General features: G+C 32.5%; 4 protein-coding genes across 4 annotated transcripts; 3 read left to right on the top strand and 1 right to left on the bottom strand.

Annotated features, from left to right (window-relative positions):
• The first annotated feature begins 251 nt into the window (after window positions 1-251).
• LOC17877761 (protease Do-like 10, mitochondrial) lies at window positions 252-3,440 on the top strand. The gene is made up of 8 exons (XM_006283349.2): window positions 252-662; window positions 754-999; window positions 1,095-1,290; window positions 1,662-1,921; window positions 2,007-2,134; window positions 2,271-2,474; window positions 2,797-2,847; window positions 3,030-3,440. Exons 1-8 carry the CDS (start codon window positions 263-265, stop codon window positions 3,276-3,278), a joined length of 1,734 nt encoding a protein of 577 aa, XP_006283411.1. The 5' UTR covers window positions 252-262; the 3' UTR covers window positions 3,279-3,440.
• Window positions 3,441-4,621: 1,181 nt separating this feature from the next.
• Window positions 4,622-5,505, top strand: LOC17879069. Its single transcript, XM_006282759.2, has 2 exons — window positions 4,622-4,832; window positions 5,180-5,505. Exons 1-2 carry the CDS (start codon window positions 4,649-4,651, stop codon window positions 5,407-5,409), a joined length of 414 nt encoding a protein of 137 aa, XP_006282821.1. The 5' UTR covers window positions 4,622-4,648; the 3' UTR covers window positions 5,410-5,505.
• A 1,028-nt stretch (window positions 5,506-6,533) lies between these two features.
• Window positions 6,534-7,392, bottom strand: LOC17880251 (NDR1/HIN1-like protein 6). Its single transcript, XM_006285467.1, has 2 exons — window positions 6,939-7,392; window positions 6,534-6,829 (listed from the first exon to the last, which is right to left on the bottom strand). The coding sequence occupies exons 1-2, from the start codon at window positions 7,390-7,392 to the stop codon at window positions 6,534-6,536; spliced, it is 750 nt and encodes a 249-aa protein (XP_006285529.1).
• A 6,333-nt stretch (window positions 7,393-13,725) lies between these two features.
• LOC17877610 (probable glycosyltransferase At5g03795) lies at window positions 13,726-16,209 on the top strand. Its single transcript, XM_006282520.2, has 5 exons — window positions 13,726-14,428; window positions 14,530-14,660; window positions 14,746-15,091; window positions 15,170-15,495; window positions 15,625-16,209. Exons 1-5 carry the CDS (start codon window positions 13,913-13,915, stop codon window positions 15,965-15,967), a joined length of 1,662 nt encoding a protein of 553 aa, XP_006282582.1. The 5' UTR covers window positions 13,726-13,912; the 3' UTR covers window positions 15,968-16,209.
• Window positions 16,210-17,679: the final 1,470 nt, after the last annotated feature.

Raw genomic sequence — 17,679 nt, forward strand, 5'->3', positions numbered from 1 at the left:
AGCCACATTTATTTCGTTTAAATGTTTATTGTTCTCTAAACTATGTAGTGTATTTTCATTTTTATTGTATTGATAGCCATTTTTATACTACTGTATATTATCCATTGTTGCTATTACTCTCTGTTACTGTTACTTCGTACCATTTTTGAGACTAACAGTAAACCGGTCGGTACGAATCGGTTAACAAACTCTCTAAACCTAGCCGCTTAAAACCTCATTTGGAAAAACCCAAATAAGCAGTTATCGGAAAAACAAAATAAATATGCTGCTCCGGTCATTTCGCACCGTCGAGCTTCTCCGCCGTATCTCCACTTCTTCAGTCTCCGGTTACCGCCCTTCTCCTCCCTTCTTACAACGTTTCAATGGCGACGTTCAAAGCTATTTCCCCAGTCATACCCCTCGCTTCTGTTACTCTATAAGCGTGAATCCTCAAAACGAGAATCGTCAATACACGACTGCATCAGCACCGGTGTTTTCTAAACGGGCTAGTAAAAGAAAGATTTCACGGCGGAGGCATGCCGGAAAATCACAATCAAACTCGCCGGCGGCGGATGCGGTTGATTTGGCGTTAGATTCAGTAGTGAAGATCTTCACTGTTTCTACAAGTCCTAGTTACTTTCTTCCATGGCAGAACAAGTCTCAAAGAGAATCAATGGGCTCTGGTATCACCACACCACTCAAATCTCTTTTGATTTTCCAAAATCAATCTGTAATTTTCCAAATTCAGACTCCATTGTTTGATAATTGATGTAGGATTTGTGATATCTGGAAGAAGGATTATAACTAATGCTCATGTAGTGGCTGATCACTCCTTTGTGTTAGTTAGAAAGCATGGTTCGTCTATAAAGCATAGAGCAGAAGTTCAAGCTGTTGGTCATGAGTGTGATTTAGCTATATTGGTTGTTGATAGTGAAGTGTTTTGGGAAGGTATGAATTCGTTAGAGCTCGGTGATATACCGTTTTTGCAGGAAGCTGTTGCGGTTGTTGGCTATCCTCAAGGTAAAATTAGTTCTTGGCTTAAGGATTCCATTTATGTAGTTGAGCGTATTTGGAAAATGTTAAGTAATGGTTTTGAGTTTTTGTGTTGAGTGCAGGTGGTGATAATATCTCTGTTACAACGGGTGTTGTGTCGCGAGTTGAACCAACGCAATATGTTCATGGTGCTACTCAACTAATGGCTATACAAATAGATGCGGCGATTAATCCAGGGAATAGTGGTGGTCCGGCTATTATGGGAAACAAAGTGGCTGGTGTCGCGTTTCAGAATCTTTCAGGTGCTGAGAATATAGGGTGAGTAGGTATTATATGTTTTTGAGAACTTTCTAGCTCTATTTGAAACAAAGTTTTGATAATTAAAACATATGTCACACAAGTTTATTTATCGCACTAGGAAATATATTTGCCTTAACAAAAGGATTGAAACAAAGTTTTTTGAGTAAAAGAATATAGCTATCTCGATAATTAAGACTTTTGTAACGCAAGTTTATTTGTCGCTCTAGGAAAGATAACTGACTTCACTGCTGTCTTGATAGTTGAGATATCTCCCAAATTTGAGACTATGATCTTGGTTTCCAATATGCATAATAATCGCAGTATGGTATACGTGTGATGACAAGCCAAGATTTAAAACTAATTTTTGGTTTTGTTGTTTCAAATTACAGCTATATCATTCCAACACCAGTAATTAAGCATTTCATAACTGGTGTTGAAGAATGTGGTAAATACATTGGTTTCTGCGCAATGGGAGTATCATGTCAGCCTATGGAGAATGCTCAACTCCGTCGTGGATTTCAGATGAGTCCTGAAATGACAGGGGTTCTTATAAGCAAAATTAACCCTCTATCAGATGCTCACAGGATTCTGAAGAAGGATGATGTTATTCTCTCGTTTGATAATGTTTCTATAGCAAATGATGGAACAGGTATATATTCCTTTATTCCCATGAACCTCGGTCCTGAATCGTTTGCCTATTTTGCTGAAGAAGTGTATTTTTCATGTATTTGCAGTTCCTTTCCGGAACAGGGAGCGAATCACTTTTGATTATCTGGTTTCTATGAAGAAACCAGATGAAACGGCCTTGGTTAAAGTCTTGAGGGAGGGGAAAGAACATGAGTTCAGTATCACACTAAAACCTGTAAGTCATTTGGTCTGCTCGTTAAAGATATAACTAACAAAATCATGGTATATAGTTTAAACGCTGGTTCATATTACATCTATATAATGGAAAATCATCTGTTCTTCTAAGCATAAAAGTTTTGTGTTGTATGCAGCTGCAACCTCTGGTTCCAGTGCATCAATTTGATCAGCTTCCCAGTTATTACATTTTTGCGGGCTTCGTATTTGTACCTCTCACTCAACCATACCTTCATGAATATGGAGAAGATTGGTATAACACTTCTCCCCGCAGTTTATGCATGCGTGCACTAAAAGATTTGCCCAAAAAAGCCGGTCAACAACTTGTCATTGTCTCTCAGGTTTGTAGCTTCTTTTCTTTGATTAGTGTTTCGAGCCAAGTACCAGAACCGAATACGTTTCCTGAAGACCAAAAGGATTCTCTTTTTTTTTTTACCAATAACGTTCAGTTTTAAAGATTTTCAACTACAAACTTCATCAAATAATCCTACTTCATACTATTCTCTGAATTCAAGTTGTTCGAAAGTTTGAAAATCACTTGTGCTACAATGATAATTAAACAACGATAGCTTGCTTTAGAGCTTTTGTATTTCCAGCAAATTTAACAACAATGGTGTCTCGTCATTTAGGCATCACACTGATAATTTAATCTCTGTTTGATAGGTGTTAATGGATGACATCAACACAGGATACGAGCGTCTCGCAGAGCTACAAGTAAGTAAAAGCTAATCCTAAACCTCGTTGTAGTTACGGCAAATTACTCCTAACTCTTTAGTCATTGATTGATTCTTCTCAACATGGCATAGATATAGGTAATCAGCAATTACTAAACAAACTTAACAGAACACCATATGATTCTAATAACAGCAAGAAAACTGTTGATGTGTTGAAAACAGGTGAAGAAAGTGAACGGAGTGGAAGTGGATAATCTGAGACATCTATGTCAGCTCATAGAGAACTGCAACACCGAGGAACTGAGGTTAGACTTAGACGATGATGAGAGGGTAATCATCTTGAACTACCAATCCGCAAAAATTGCGACTTCTTTGATTTTGAAACGACACAGAATAGCATCTGCGATTTCCAGCGATCTGCTTATCGAACAAAATCCAGTAACCGAGTTGGCTTCTTGTTCTGCTGTCTGAGCCACACAATGCCAATGCATTTGGCATGTTGTACAACTTCAAATTCATTCATATTTGTAAACCACAATGTTGTATCATCATAAACATTTAGGGATTTGATAAGCGGCTTTTCACAAGCCTGAATTTTGAAAATTATTTATAGAAATTTTTTCTTTACTCCAATAAGATTAGTTTCTTTTCTAAGTTACGGATGATGTCCCTTTTTTTTTGGTCATCTGGATTTATATTCATAATAAAGGTTACAACAAGAGGCCTTGCATCAATACTCAGTAGCAAAGGCATATGTTAGTTTATAGGTTTACACCAACCTCCAAAAAGTTCAACTACGTACAAATCTAATGATTTTGATTTAATGGCGTAAGTTGCAGAATAAAAGCTTGCAGAATGATAATGTACATAATAAGAATTGCAGCTGTGTATGCTTTTTGGTTTTTCACCGTATACTTGTGTGAATCTTGAGTAATTTAAATATTAAAAATTGGTTTAGATGAAAGAACGGTTAATAAAATGCAAATAAACCAAACGACGATAAAAAAACGTGTGTACACACTACAACTACATGTGAACTGACCCCAAAATTTAGTTAGTGAGTAGGAAACTAGAAAGCCAGACCACCTTTTTTCTTTTTGTAGTCTTGCCTGTCATTACTCTACTATGCCGAAAATCCGAACCGAAACCATATCCAAATTCAAATCCGAACAGATACCTGAGAAAACATGTATATTGTAATATTTTATTAATAATATTTATATTTGTAATAATCTAAATGTCCAAAATATTCAGATTTCAGTATATTTTAGACTTTTTGTATTAATATTTTTTTAACAAGTTTGACTGTTTGAGTAAAAAATACTATTGGTTTTGAGTTTTTTTTAGTAATTCGGACATATTTGAATATTCAAATTTTGAGTTTTGGGAATGTCGTATAATTCGAAACCGAACTCAAAAAACCAAATCTAAACCCAAAATCTAAAAATTCCAAATCATATATCTCTAAACCAAAAAAAACCCCAAAAAATCTAAAAATCCAAACCAAACTCAAACGAGTTCTATATCTCTAAATCTCTGATATATTCGAACAGAACCCAAACGGATTGGTTGGATACACAAAAAACGACCACGCCTTTTCCTTGCTCTCTCGTGTTCCAATGAAACCAAAAAGTGTGGCAAGACAAGAAAAGCAAAAAAAACACAAATCCCTTTCCGTGTCTTAAGCGAACTGTCACATCCGTACGTGCAACACAAAAGACGACAATACCCTCCAACTCCACTAATTTACTCTCTCAATGGTTTCTTTCCCTATTCTTCTTCTTTCTCGGACAGTGAGAAAAAAGAAAGAAAGATTTGCGTTACTTGTTTTGTCGGAGAAGATGACTTCTTCGTCGTGGGAGAAGCAACTAGTGGAAACAGCTAAAGAGGAACTCGAGATTCTTCACTCTCAATACCCCAACCGCTTCTCCTACCTCAAATCCGATCTTCAATCTTTCATTTCTAACCTCCGTGAACATCACGCGCCGCCGCTTATCCCCTCCTCCTCCGTTGTCCTCACTCAAGGTACTCTCATTTTTATCTATCTTCTCTTACAATTATATTTGCCTTATTACTATACTAGTGGTACTACTAGAATAAATCTTTACATACATACTTGCTTTATTAGTGTTGTTTTGAATGATGATTAATCTTTACTTTGTAGCTTGTCCTTAAGTAAGAATTGGGACCAAAACAAATTTGAGGACGATATCTTTCGACTTGCCTATTATAGAGAAGATTCAACTTACCAAAAAAATAATAATAGAGAAGATTCATTTGGTCTAAATTTCAGTTATATCTGGTATACATATAGCATAAGCTAAAAATATATAAAAATTTGTCATTAAATTGTTGTTTGATGCATTGGACAGAGTCATCAAACTGTAAGTATAAACAAAAACATAAGAAGAGAAAGTGTGTGATGGAGAATTGTGGAGACCAAGCATCTTCGTCAACAATGGGAAAGATCCACAAGAACAATAATAACAAGATGATAAGTCAGAGAGTGGTCAAGAAGAGAAAAAGTAGAGTTGAAATGGTTCTTGAGAGGGCTCAGCTTTGTCTCCAGAAGATAAGAGATGTCAAAGCCTCTTTGTCTTGACCCTTTTTCTTGTTTACATCTTTTGGTTGAAATGTTAGTATTAAGGAAAAAATAGTTATCGTTTGAGAAATGTATTGCAAGTGATTGAAAAGTAAAATGCTTCTCGATATATAGATATTAGCTAGACAGTTCAACAATATTTTTGTCTGTTTTTTTGCTCAATGAGCAAGACTTTTGATCTTTGAGCTCTTTAAGAAAAAAGGTATGACAAAGAGATGACTTTTTATCATAAAAGAAATTTAATTTCTTCCTCATTCTAGAAAAGGAAAACAGAGAATATTACTTTGAAATCAATTTTAATAGATATTCTTTAAGAATTTGTTTATGAGACTAAAAGATCTAAAAGAGGTAATAATACACCATATGCTTAGCAAAACTAAAATAGGCACAAAGGTTGTTTCTAACTTCTAACCCAATAATGAAAATAGCCATGTGGGTTCGATAAACCGAAACCAAATCCGATCGGTTTTTGGGTTCTCAGTTTATTCGGTTATTAAAATTTGCCATAAAAATGAAATAAATTAATAATTGATTCGGTTTTTGGTTTATTTTGATTAGTAAAATTCTACCAAATTGAACCAATTGTTTTGGGTTTTCTCGGTTAAAATCGTGTTCAACTGGCTCAACTCAGGTAAAACCGGTCAAATTAGATAAAATTGGTTAATTTAATTCAGGTTAATATATTTTGGTTTAAATCGTTTTTTAAGTTCATAATATATTTTTTATTTACAGCTCCATATACCGACCAGTTTGGATATCAAACAATAAACCAAACATAACTCAAATCCCTTCAAATTGAACCGTTGCTAACTATTTTGAATCGGAAACCGGTAATTTTGGTGCGGTTTAGTTCGGACTAATATGTTCCGGTATAAACCGCACCGTTGGAACAAAATTGTGAAACAAAAGAATGTTTCACATTATAAATTATAAATTAAGAATTATGAACAATTTCAAATAAAATGTTTCTTTTATTAACCATTTACAATTGTGAAACAAAATTGTTTATTCTTAAAAAAAAAAAAAAGACGACCGTTGTATATATGGGGGGAACTACAACACCTCAACCCCTCCAAATTGTAATGAATAAATATTTTAAAATAATTATGAAATAATAAATGAAATTATAGTCTAACCCTATATTTGCAGTTACTACTTTGAACCCTAATGACACTATTAGCAGCCAAGCTATTAACCGATACACCACACCTAACCAAGACTCTCACTTCCATCAACTTTAATTTCCCGAGTTTGATCCGAACCGGTTGGGTAACTCTAATCCGCAACGGTACGTTTCCGGTTAACCGTTGTTGATCTTGCAATATATTCATTAAACTTGTCGCATTTTGGTCAAAACCAGTCATTTCAACGTTTATAACAGTCGTGTTCTCATGCCCTTGGTAGAACTTTGGCAATGACCCTGTAGAAAGAAAAAAAAATTTACAAATTAAAACCCGGTTAACTACTTAAACCAAATTTAAACCAAACAAATCTAGAATTGCTAGTAAACCGGTTTTTAATTAACGTACCATTACTGAGCTTGGTTTGCATGTACAAAACGCTGATTTTGCTTCCGTTTTCATAGTAAATACCAATTTTCTCATTTGGGTTTTTGGCTGTGATGGTAACGTTAAAGGCTGTTGATAAACTCAAGTCTTGGTTTAGTTGAAACCGGGTGAGTTGTAACCGGTCTATATTGTAATCCGGTAACTTCGGTTTAAAGACTAAGTAGAGTATACCAACGATTGCTCCTACGATGACAATGAGAAGAACGAGGATTAGTAACGTGTAGCACAAGCATCTACACCAACAGCTTCTTGATCTCTTCTTCTTCCTCTGAGGATCCAACGGTGTTGGCTGCTGCTGCGTCTTGGTAGGATCACCATGTTCCGATCTTGAAGAGTCACGTGGAACAAGAGGAACCGTTGGATGTGGTGGAGCTTCAAGATCGCTTACCGGATGGATTTTTTGGTGATCGGACATGTTTTAGTTACGTTCTTGAAGCTTGCAAGAAGAGAGTAGTATCTTCAAGTTTTGTTTTGGTTAATGTGTATATATATAAGTTTTTGTTACTTTGTTAGGTATTGGTTAAATAGTAGTATGAAGAGAAAAAGAAAGTTAGAAAAAAGCAAGTCTTGGACGTAACAAAAGAAAGATTTTAATTCTTTAATAATACCAAACGTGTGTTTTGAATTTTCCTTCGCCTTTTTTGGACCGTAATCGTGTGACGTATTTGATTAATGTTGGAATTCAATTTTATGTTAAAAGCAAAAAATAATTTTATTTGTCAATTTTGGGGTTTGGCGGCTACGAGGAAGGAAGTTCTTTTTATATGCTTGCATATGCAATGACAATGAGCTAGGTAGCCCTGGGCACGAAGCGAATATTCGGAAAATTTGTTATATTTGTGATTTGCTTCGCTTCGACCGAATAGTTGATTTTGCTATTTGTTTCGCTTCGTAAATTTTCGAGTATTCGGAATTTCGAATATTCGAATATTTTTCGTAATATTTGCGAATTACTTGCTTCGCTTCGCTTCGACCCATCTAATTATTTTTTAAAACTAAAAACATATAGTACACAAATATAAAGTGCAAAATATGAGATATTAGAGGTTCTTGTTTGACATGTTTTCAAAATAAGAAGAAAATGTAACCACCGTCCATAGAATTCTCACATTTTATTTTTAATTTTGATTTTTCTAATAAAGTTTTATTTGATTAAGAACAACATTTAGCAAAAAAAACCAACGGACCAAAATATAATAATTTGAATAATAAGCCTATAAGATATATACCCAAATCTATAAATACACATATTATATATATATATATTATAAAATGATTTATATTAATACATATATAAATATACGAAGCGAAGCGGATATTCGGGACTAAGAAAATCAATATTTGTTATTTGCTTCGATTTTTACGAATACTACATTTTCATATTTGCTTCGGTTCAATATTTTATAGATATTTGAATTTTTCAAATCGAATCGAAACGAATATCGAAGCGAAGCGAATCTAACGAATATTTTTCCCAGGGCTAGAGCTAGGTGTGTCATGGCCTCATGGGGGTATGGCAATGGCCAATGGGAATAGTTGCTGGTTAAATTATACAAAAAGTATATATTTTGGACTTTTATATAGGTGATTATTATTTAAAATGATCTAATAGAGTAGTAAAATAATTATAATAATCCATTTTGAAAGCAGTCAGTTTAAAATATCTTCGCAAAGCTCTGATGACTCTTCGAATAATCGCTAGAATCTACTTATCTATTTCGATTAATGACTAATCCCCGACTAACCTTTTTTATCGATTATTTAAAATTTGTGATGTTTAATAATAATTCATATTCAAAGTTATAATGAAAATCATAAATTTGGCTATAAAATTATGTTTTCATTTATTTAGAATAATTTTAAAACCAATATTATAGTTTTATATCATATTGTATTTTTCATTAACATGAATCGAACTGTACATGTTATTAATAATTTTATACCATATATTTAAAATTTATTATCAATTTAATAAAATAACCCTAAAATTAGTCTTTGATCGTTTAAACTCTTTTTTTTTTGTTAGGTACTAGACCCACCTCGATCGCTCGACTAGCGCCTAGAAAATTTTTTTAACCAAGACGTTAACTAAAGTAATCCATATGTGGTGCAGAGGTGGAAGCGATAAAAAGGATAAATTTGGGAATACTCTTCCCCGTGCCCGAAAGCTCGTTTATAAAGGAGAATCTCTCAACTTTATTAATCAAAATCAATATCAATCATAAAACTAAACTACAAACTCTCCTAAAAACCTCTATTTATAATAAACCTCAAAACCCTAATGATTAGAATATTCTAGAATAATAATAAATAATTAGCTAAAGATAATAACTATAGATTTTTTGGGATATTTGGAAATATTCCAAATATCTCGCTGCATCAATATGTTTTTTAAAATACACCTTTTCGCCAATTTTTTTTAATATATTAGCAAAACTTTCATTTTCTGTTTTTTTTTTCTCATTTTTCTTAGAATTTTTTATATATAAAATAATTGAATTTAGACTGTTTACAAATTGCATTAATTAGCTGATTAAATTTTAATTTTAATGTTATTATTCAGAGAGTGAGAGAGATAGAAAAGGTGAATTTTGTTTTAAAGTACTAGCTTGATTTTTATAAACTATTTTAGTGTTATTTATTTTAAAATAATGAAAATATTGGCTCTTCAAGAATATAAGGATAAAAAAAATTATAAACTTTTAAAAATGTGATATATTGTAAGAAAAGCAAAAAGTGTTACATATGGCGAAATATAATAACAACAATAATAATTCCATTGAATCCTCTTAATATGAGTTTTTAAGTGAAGTATTTTAATAAATAAATGTTTTAATCCAAAAGGTACATTTTATATCTTGAAATTATTATAGTATTGATATTTATATAAAAACTTTTAAATGATGATTTTTTTTTTTGTCTCTTTGATACTTTTTAGTATTATAATATAATTAAAATTAATATAATAAAGCACATGTAAAAAAGTCAAAAGTGAGATTCATTAAATCTATATTTAAGAGAGATGTTACTATGTTATCTATATTGTTTAATAGCTTCAAAATTACGTTCAAATTTAGTTAACACCTTTAATAGGTTGAATTGGTCAATATTTATGTTTAAAGTGACCTAAAGTTATAAATATAATCTTGTAATTAAAGGAAAAAAAAAACGTTTTCCACAAAAGTATAAGTACTACTTCATGTTGTGTCATTGTTAAACTATTACTAGTTTTAGATCCAACAATGAGTAATCTCATCTTTTTATTTTTAGTCACTTTTACATCTTTTGTGCTCAATCAAGCTTGCAAACAAAACCAAGTAGTAATTATGAACGAGCTCGGCCCTAATCGTATTCTCGAATTTCATTGCTACTCCAACAAGGATGATCTAGGCATCAAAACAATGGGCTTTCAAGGCACTCCATATACTATTAGGTTCCATGATGAAATACCAAATTTAACAAGATGGAATTGTATTCTTAGGCAAGGAGCTAACATGGAGTATTCATTCGACGTTCAAATGTACAAAGCAGGGCCAAGACTTATTCCTAGATGTGGTCAGCTACGCATATGGTCAGCTAGACTCGATGGGATATACTTTGCGAGAAAGGCTAACACACCGTTGGTACGAGCGTTATCTTGGAACAAAAAGTAATGTACTTTTCTTTTTCTTACATAGTCAATTGTTTTTGCCATCTTATGAATTAAGCCAAAAGAATTATCAATATATATTGGATTAATTTTTTTAAATTATGAGACATCCATGTTCGGGAAGAAGTCGCAGCGACTGCACTGCGATATATATGTCATTGCGATATTATGATTTTAGAGTGACTGCGATTTTAATATCAAGTTTTTAGAGTTGCTGAATTTCATATCTTATCTTCATGTTGCCACTGATGTTGGTTCATAATATATTGATAAAGATTCACAGAGAAGATGACGGAGTAGATAAAATTAATTTAGAAAATTAAATGTTAATAAATAATTTACAGTTATACCCTCTAACTTATTCATAAGTACAATATATAATTTCTTACAATAAATAGTTTTTTTTCTATCAACTGATACAAGACTCGGTAGTGAGACTTGTACGTAAATAAAGATAGTGGCTTCACAAACTGGCAATCAGTCTTTTGCATGATCTATACTTTGAACTTGGTCTATGCTTTGAAAATTTGGTTTGATTCAGTTGGTTATTGTGTAGGCTTTACATAATCTAATTTTCATTGGTTAATATGCGTGGTCTTTGCTTACATGATTGTGTGATGTGTGGTACAATGCTAAGAACTTGAATTGTGAGTTTTAGATATGTGTTATGGTCAATTCGTCTTAGCACCCCTTGTATATTAAAATAGGTATGGGAGTTCGGGTAACCCGAACCAATCTAGTTGGTTATTTTGATTAGTCGGTTATGAGGTAACCTGAAAAATTATTAAGATTGAGTAATTAACAAAAACGAATAGTAAGATATGAGATGAATTTGTATACCTTTATGTTGTTTACTTAACTACTTAGTGTAGCACAAAGTAGGCTTCATATCATTAGAGATGATATTCTTAAAAAACTTCTCTTTTTTTTTTCTTTCAAAATTCAAAATTGAGTACTTTAAAGTATTAAACCAGAGCTCATCTGCAAATATAGAAGTACAGAAGAAATAGTATTCAAATCTTAAAAGAAAAAATAAAATCATTCTACAATTAAGCATAAGAGATAACCAGAACCATGGTTAAACCCAAAAAGTAAACCAAATCAATTAATTCATAAACAAAATCAACTCAAAACCAGATTAAAGAACCTAATCTAAACTTATTTAATAATATTGACTTTGGCTAGTTTATATGGGTACTTTGACTATTACAAAGCTATCTTTCACTAGCTTAATCACTGTATAATCAACTTTTGTTTATTAATACAAACATTAATATATAGAAGGTTTAACTAAACACCATAAAAGGTTTAATTGGTTCTTATTTACGTTCAAAATTAGCTTAAAGGTTTAATTGGTTCATATTTATCTTTATATTTAGCCAAAGCCATATAAAGAATATTATATAGCAATCAAAGGAAAAAAGAATTGTCTACCACACAAGAGAATTATAAATACTACATATTGATATTGTGATTACTCCAATAGTGGGTTTTAGAACCAGAAAATGAATAATCTCTTATTTTTGGTTTTAGTTCTTATTAAGTATTTTGTGGTAAATCAAGCTTGCAAACAAAACAATGTAGTAATTCTTAACGAACTCGGTCCTGGTCGTGTTCTTGAATACCATTGTCGTTCCAAAGATGATGATCTAGGCGTGAAAAAAATGAACTTCAATGGCCCTCCATATACTATTAGGTTCCGTGATGAAATACCAAATCTAACGAGATGGGCATGTATTTTTAGGCAAGGCCCTAGCAATGAGTATTCATTTGACGTTGAAGTATACAAAGCAGGAGAAAGACTTATTCCTCGATGTGGTCAGCTACGCATATGGGCTGCAAGACTCGATGGGATATACTTTGCAAGAAAGGCTAATACACCGTTGGTACGTGCGTTATCTTGGAACAAAAAGTAATATAATGTACTATTTTTTCCCCTAAAGGTATTATAATGTTTGTGTAACTAGTTAGTAATAATGTAATGTCTTGTCGGATGAGCCACAAGAAATTAGTCATCATCAACCTAGTTTTGCTTCATAATATTAGTCTATTTGAACTCTTATGTAATCTACGATTTTGTGTTATAAGAAGTTGACATATTATTAGTACTACAAACCAATCAAAATGAAAAATTAAGACATATCATATTTGATTAACCACTACTAAACTAATATTTTTCTAGAGGTAATTTAATGATAAAAATAAAACCCAAAATTTTATTAAATTGCATTGGTTTAAACGTAATATATAGTTGCGATTGCGGGAGTTTACGGAAACGAATGGTTACAGTTTTTAACAGTAAAAAATAGGTGCATTTGCAGAAGACTTTTGGCTGGTTGACCAGTGGTTGCGACATCGATTATACAAAAATATCACCAAATAAATGTTATATACAATTACAAATAGGTATAGAAACACCACAAAATAGTATTTATTTTTTTAATGAAAATAGGTTAAAATTTAAACATAATTAATAATGAGAATTACAGATAAATATAAATGCTAAATAGTAATTCATAATATAAATTTTATAGTGATAGAAAAGAATTACTCAGGTTCATTTTTTTTTTTTGATCAAAACTTTTACTCAGGTTCAGGTTGAGAGATTAAAGTTAAAAGAATTTTGGAGAATTAATGTGAAAATAAAATAAAATAAAATATATCATATTGCATAATAATAAATTAGAACTTTTTTTTTTTTGTAAACCTATAAATTAGAACCTTCAAAATATGGTTTTATTTTTAAACTGAATTTAGAACAAACCAAATTAATACTAGCTTTAATCTAAAATTAATCAAACCAAACCGGTAGATTAAAGATGTCAAATAACATTGACATTGACTAGTTTATTGGATAATTAGACTGATTCATTTTCATTAGAAACTCTAATGGTGGTTAGTAAACCTACAAGTCGAAGATTTGAAGACTAGGTTGGTAACTAACTACCATTTTCTCTAATGTTAATTAACTATTGTTATTGATCATCTTTGGACTGTTAGATTAGTTTAATTAAATTGGCATAAAAGTGATGTCTCACCAAAACACTCAAATATAATAATCTTAGTAAGAAGAAGACACAACACTTGTTTCACTTTAGTTTGGTTTTATTAAAGACCTTTCACTTTCGATTCAAGATTGTCTCGTCTCCAAGACTTGAAAGATCTTTTTTTTTCTCGTTCTGTTTCGGATTTAGTTTCTAAACCTCGTTCTTGAAGAAGAGATGAACAAAACAGAGGTACCCTTGTTCAATTCATACTCTGATTAAGTTATTCTGCGTTTGAGATAATGAGAATTAGAATCGTTCCTCGATTGGAGAGGTTTCATCATTCCGACATCAGGAGATTGCTGTCGGGAACCATTTTTTCAGTTGGTTTTGTTGTTCTGCTTGTTCAGTGTTTTGGTATTCCTTCTTTAAACTGGTCTCAAGTTAAAGTTTCAGTGATTGATTTATCCAATTCCAATGTCACTCAAGTTTCTGTGACGAATTACATAAATCTCTCTTATGTTGATGATGGAAATGGCTATGATGAGGATCTTGGTAGAGAAAATGATGTTGTGATTAGTAAGGAGAAGGTAGAGATTAATGTATCTGTTATTAGTACACCTAATATATCAATGAGGAAGACTAATATGGTGGTCGAGAGCTCAGTATCATCAGATCCAGATTCTGTTTTAGTTAGGAGTAAAGATATTAGGAAAAGTGATGTTTTGATTACAAGGAGGCATAGGAGTGTGGCTGTGGTTTCGATATCTCAGATGAACTCATTGCTGAACCAGAGTTTTGCTTCTTTTAAATCTCCTGTAAGAGTTTTTGATTCTTGAATTTTCATTTTAGGTTTCAAGAAACTGTTTAAGGGTATTATCTTACATTCACAATTTGTATTGGCCTTTTGTTTGTGTAGAAGCCTCGGTGGTCATCAGCTCGAGACTCCGAAATGGTTTCTGCGAGATTCGAGATTGAGAAAGCCTCTTTTGTGCATGACAATCTTGGACTTAGCGCCTCGGTTTATCGAAATATCTCCAAGTTTCAAAGGTTAGCCCCTATTCTTGTAGTAAAATCTATAGACTTAGAGACTGTTCGTTAGCTAAATTCAAGATTCGATATGTTGCTTATTTAGGAGTTATGACTTGATGGAGAGGAAACTGAGAGTTTATGTGTATAAAGAAGGAGAGAAACCAATATTTCATAACGCAATGACTCGAGGGATTTATGCATCAGAAGGTTGGTTCATGAAACTTATGGAAAGCAACAAGAAGTTTGTAGTAAGAGACCCAAGAAAGGCTCATTTGTTCTATATACCAATCAGTATAAAATCTCTTAGGTCCTCTCTGGGAAAGGAGTTTCAAACACCAAGGAGCCTTGCGGACCATTTGAAGGAATATGTCGATTTGATAGCCGGAAAGTATAAGTTTTGGAACCGAACTGGTGGAGCTGATCATTTTCTTGTTGCTTGTCATGATTGGGTACTAATTTTATTCTTTCTGTCTTTCTTTTTGTCTTATACATACATCAATAAGAAACTGTTTTTGTGCTACTGGCAGGGGAATAAACTAACAAAGAAAAGCATGAAGAACAGTGTTAGAGCACTTTGTAACTCAAATGTTGCACAAGGCTTTAGAATTGGGACTGATACAGCTTTACCAGTCACATATATACGCTCTGCTCAGTCCCCTCTTGAGTACCTAGGTGGTAAAACTCCGTCCGAAAGGAAGATTCTTGCGTTCTTTGCTGGAAGTATGCATGGATATCTCCGTCCTATCCTTGTTCAGCTTTGGGAGAACAAAGAACCTGACATGAAGATCTTCGGTCCAATGCCTCGTGACCCCGAAAGCAAGAAAAAATACCGTGAATACATGAAAAGCAGCCGGTAAGGCGCCTTTTTTGTTTGCTTATTTCGTCTGTCATTTTCTACTAAACAAAGAAAACCAAAACTGTAAACCATAGCTTACCATTACAACGATATGTTGTCTTAGAAGTTCGATTCTCATTTCGACAGGTACTGCATATGCGCGAGAGGTTATGAAGTCCACACCCCTAGGGTTGTGGAAGCTATCATTAATGAGTGTGTTCCGGTTATCATTGCTGACAACTACGTGCCTCCCTTTTTCGAAGTTTTGAACTGGGAGGAATTTGCGGTGTTTGTTGAGGAGAAAGATATCCCGAATCTGAGAAACATTCTGCTGTCGATACCGGAAGAGAGATATATTGGCATGCAAGCAAGGGTAAAGGCAGTGCAGCAACATTTCCTGTGGCACAAGAAACCTGTGAAGTTCGATCTCTTCCATATGGTATTGCATTCAATTTGGTACAGCCGAGTGCATAGAATTAAAACCAGGTGAAAACATCCATAGCCTGTAGCCCAAAACTGAAGAGTGCATCATCTCCTGTAAGCACTACGTTTTAAGTTGATGATAATTAAATACAGTAATTTGTGGAATCAAACATTAGAATTGAAAGAGAAAAAAAAAGCCTTCCAAATCGTTTATTTATATTTTTGACATCAATTTATATTAATTGTACCTATAGGTTACATTTTCATGTAATTGAGAACAATAATAAATAAAAAGGCAAAATAAACTGCTTCAGTTATTCAATATTGGATTAAGTTCTAATTTGAGATTAGGAATTTTACGTAAGTCATCTAGCAAGAAATTATGATTTTGTAAGGATTTTATGATTTTAATCGTTTTCGCAAAAAAAAGTATTTTGTAGTGAAAATCAACTAAAAATTTTTCTTTGATCATCTCATGAAAGAATTTGAAGGAAAAAATAATTGAGAATAACATGTGAATTTTTAAAATGCTGTATGTAATGTGAAGGTTTTGTTGTCTCAATCAACTCCTCCAATGTAGGGTGATCCATACTTTTGGTTAAGCGTTTCCAACAAAATCATATTGCTAGGGGATTAAGATCTTTATCGATTGAAACAAACTAGAATTCACAAAAGTAAAAAAAAACTTGATAATCTCATGGAAAAATGGAGATAAACAAGAATTATATACATGTTTGTGTCCAATTTTTGGTGTGTATATTAAAATTTGGATACATACATTTTTGTGATTTTTTCTTCTAATTCTTTCATGAAACGATTGAGTATATATTTTGACTCTATATAATCCTATTTTTTCCCGCCAACGATGAAGATCTTACTCTCCTAACAATAAAGTTTTGTTCTTTATTTGTGCAAACAACAGTGGATTTTTGTTCTAGTACCATACATATATAAGATAATTTATTGGAGATGTTGATCGTGACACCAATTTTTACATTTTTAGCTCAATGTTTCAAAAAATTATATTTTTGGTATAAGATTTCTATCAGAGAATCTTTTTAGAAGACTAACATACAGTTTAATCATCAGTTGATTATTCATGTCAGCTACACTTTTATTTGAGACGTGTTGAGTAAATTATCTAAATGTTCCCCATCCTCATCATTATTGAACGTTCACCATCCTCAAATTCAGTTAGAGAACCAGATGAAAGATTTTAACTTGTTATGGGGGAGAAATTGAAAACAATGATCTCTAAGAATATCAACGGTCATTTTTTAAAAAAGTAGATGAAATTTCCTTTTTTTGTAGGAGGATTTGAACCATGGTTGTTGGGATAAGCTTGAATAAGAAGTTAGCTTAGGAAGTAAGTTATCTAATCCTAGCCGAGTTATGATTAGTATTTAGGAGATGTCTAAATACAAATAGGATTAGGAGAGCCCTCTCAATATATAAAGAGTAACCAAGTTGTGGTTTGCCTTTAAGAGAATTGAGAGAGAGATTAAGAGCTTTTGTTTTGAGTAAGTTTCAAAGGCTAATAAAAGAAGTTTGCTTTTATACATCTTAATCTTAAGAATTTAAGTTTCTAGAATGGTTCTACTAAACAATCTGAAAACAATGATGAAAATCAAAACAAACATAAGATCCAAAAACAAAGAAAAGAAATATGATTATTATACATGCTTGATCATCTCATTTTATAAACGAAATCAAGCCTCATATATGACTTCTGAAAATAACTCAGAAGTTTTAAAACTGACTCTCTGCTACAAGTCAAAA

This window comes from Capsella rubella, unplaced genomic scaffold, assembly GCF_000375325.1.
Source record: "Capsella rubella cultivar Monte Gargano unplaced genomic scaffold, Caprub1_0 scaffold_7, whole genome shotgun sequence".
In the NCBI taxonomy this organism is placed as follows: Eukaryota; Viridiplantae; Streptophyta; class Magnoliopsida; order Brassicales; family Brassicaceae; genus Capsella; species Capsella rubella.

Excerpts from the sequence above, each read along its gene's own strand:
- LOC17877761 (XM_006283349.2), top strand. The coding sequence starts at position 263 with ATGCTGCTCCGGTCATTTCGCACCGTCGAGCTTCTCCGCCGTATCTCC. Across the intron at positions 1,922-2,006 it reads TATAGCAAATGATGGAACAG|TTCCTTTCCGGAACAGGGAG; the intron begins GTATATATTCCT and ends ATGTATTTGCAG. Across the intron at positions 2,135-2,270 it reads TCAGTATCACACTAAAACCT|CTGCAACCTCTGGTTCCAGT; the intron begins GTAAGTCATTTG and ends TGTTGTATGCAG.
- LOC17879069 (XM_006282759.2), top strand. The coding sequence starts at position 4,649 with ATGACTTCTTCGTCGTGGGAGAAGCAACTAGTGGAAACAGCTAAAGAG. Across the intron at positions 4,833-5,179 it reads CTCCGTTGTCCTCACTCAAG|AGTCATCAAACTGTAAGTAT; the intron begins GTACTCTCATTT and ends TGCATTGGACAG.
- LOC17880251 (XM_006285467.1), bottom strand. The coding sequence starts at position 7,392 with ATGTCCGATCACCAAAAAATCCATCCGGTAAGCGATCTTGAAGCTCCA. Across the intron at positions 6,830-6,938 it reads GCAAACCAAGCTCAGTAATG|GGTCATTGCCAAAGTTCTAC; the intron begins GTACGTTAATTA and ends TTCTTTCTACAG.
- LOC17877610 (XM_006282520.2), top strand. The coding sequence starts at position 13,913 with ATGAGAATTAGAATCGTTCCTCGATTGGAGAGGTTTCATCATTCCGAC. Across the intron at positions 14,429-14,529 it reads TTGCTTCTTTTAAATCTCCT|AAGCCTCGGTGGTCATCAGC; the intron begins GTAAGAGTTTTT and ends TTGTTTGTGTAG. Across the intron at positions 15,496-15,624 it reads GAATACATGAAAAGCAGCCG|GTACTGCATATGCGCGAGAG; the intron begins GTAAGGCGCCTT and ends TCATTTCGACAG.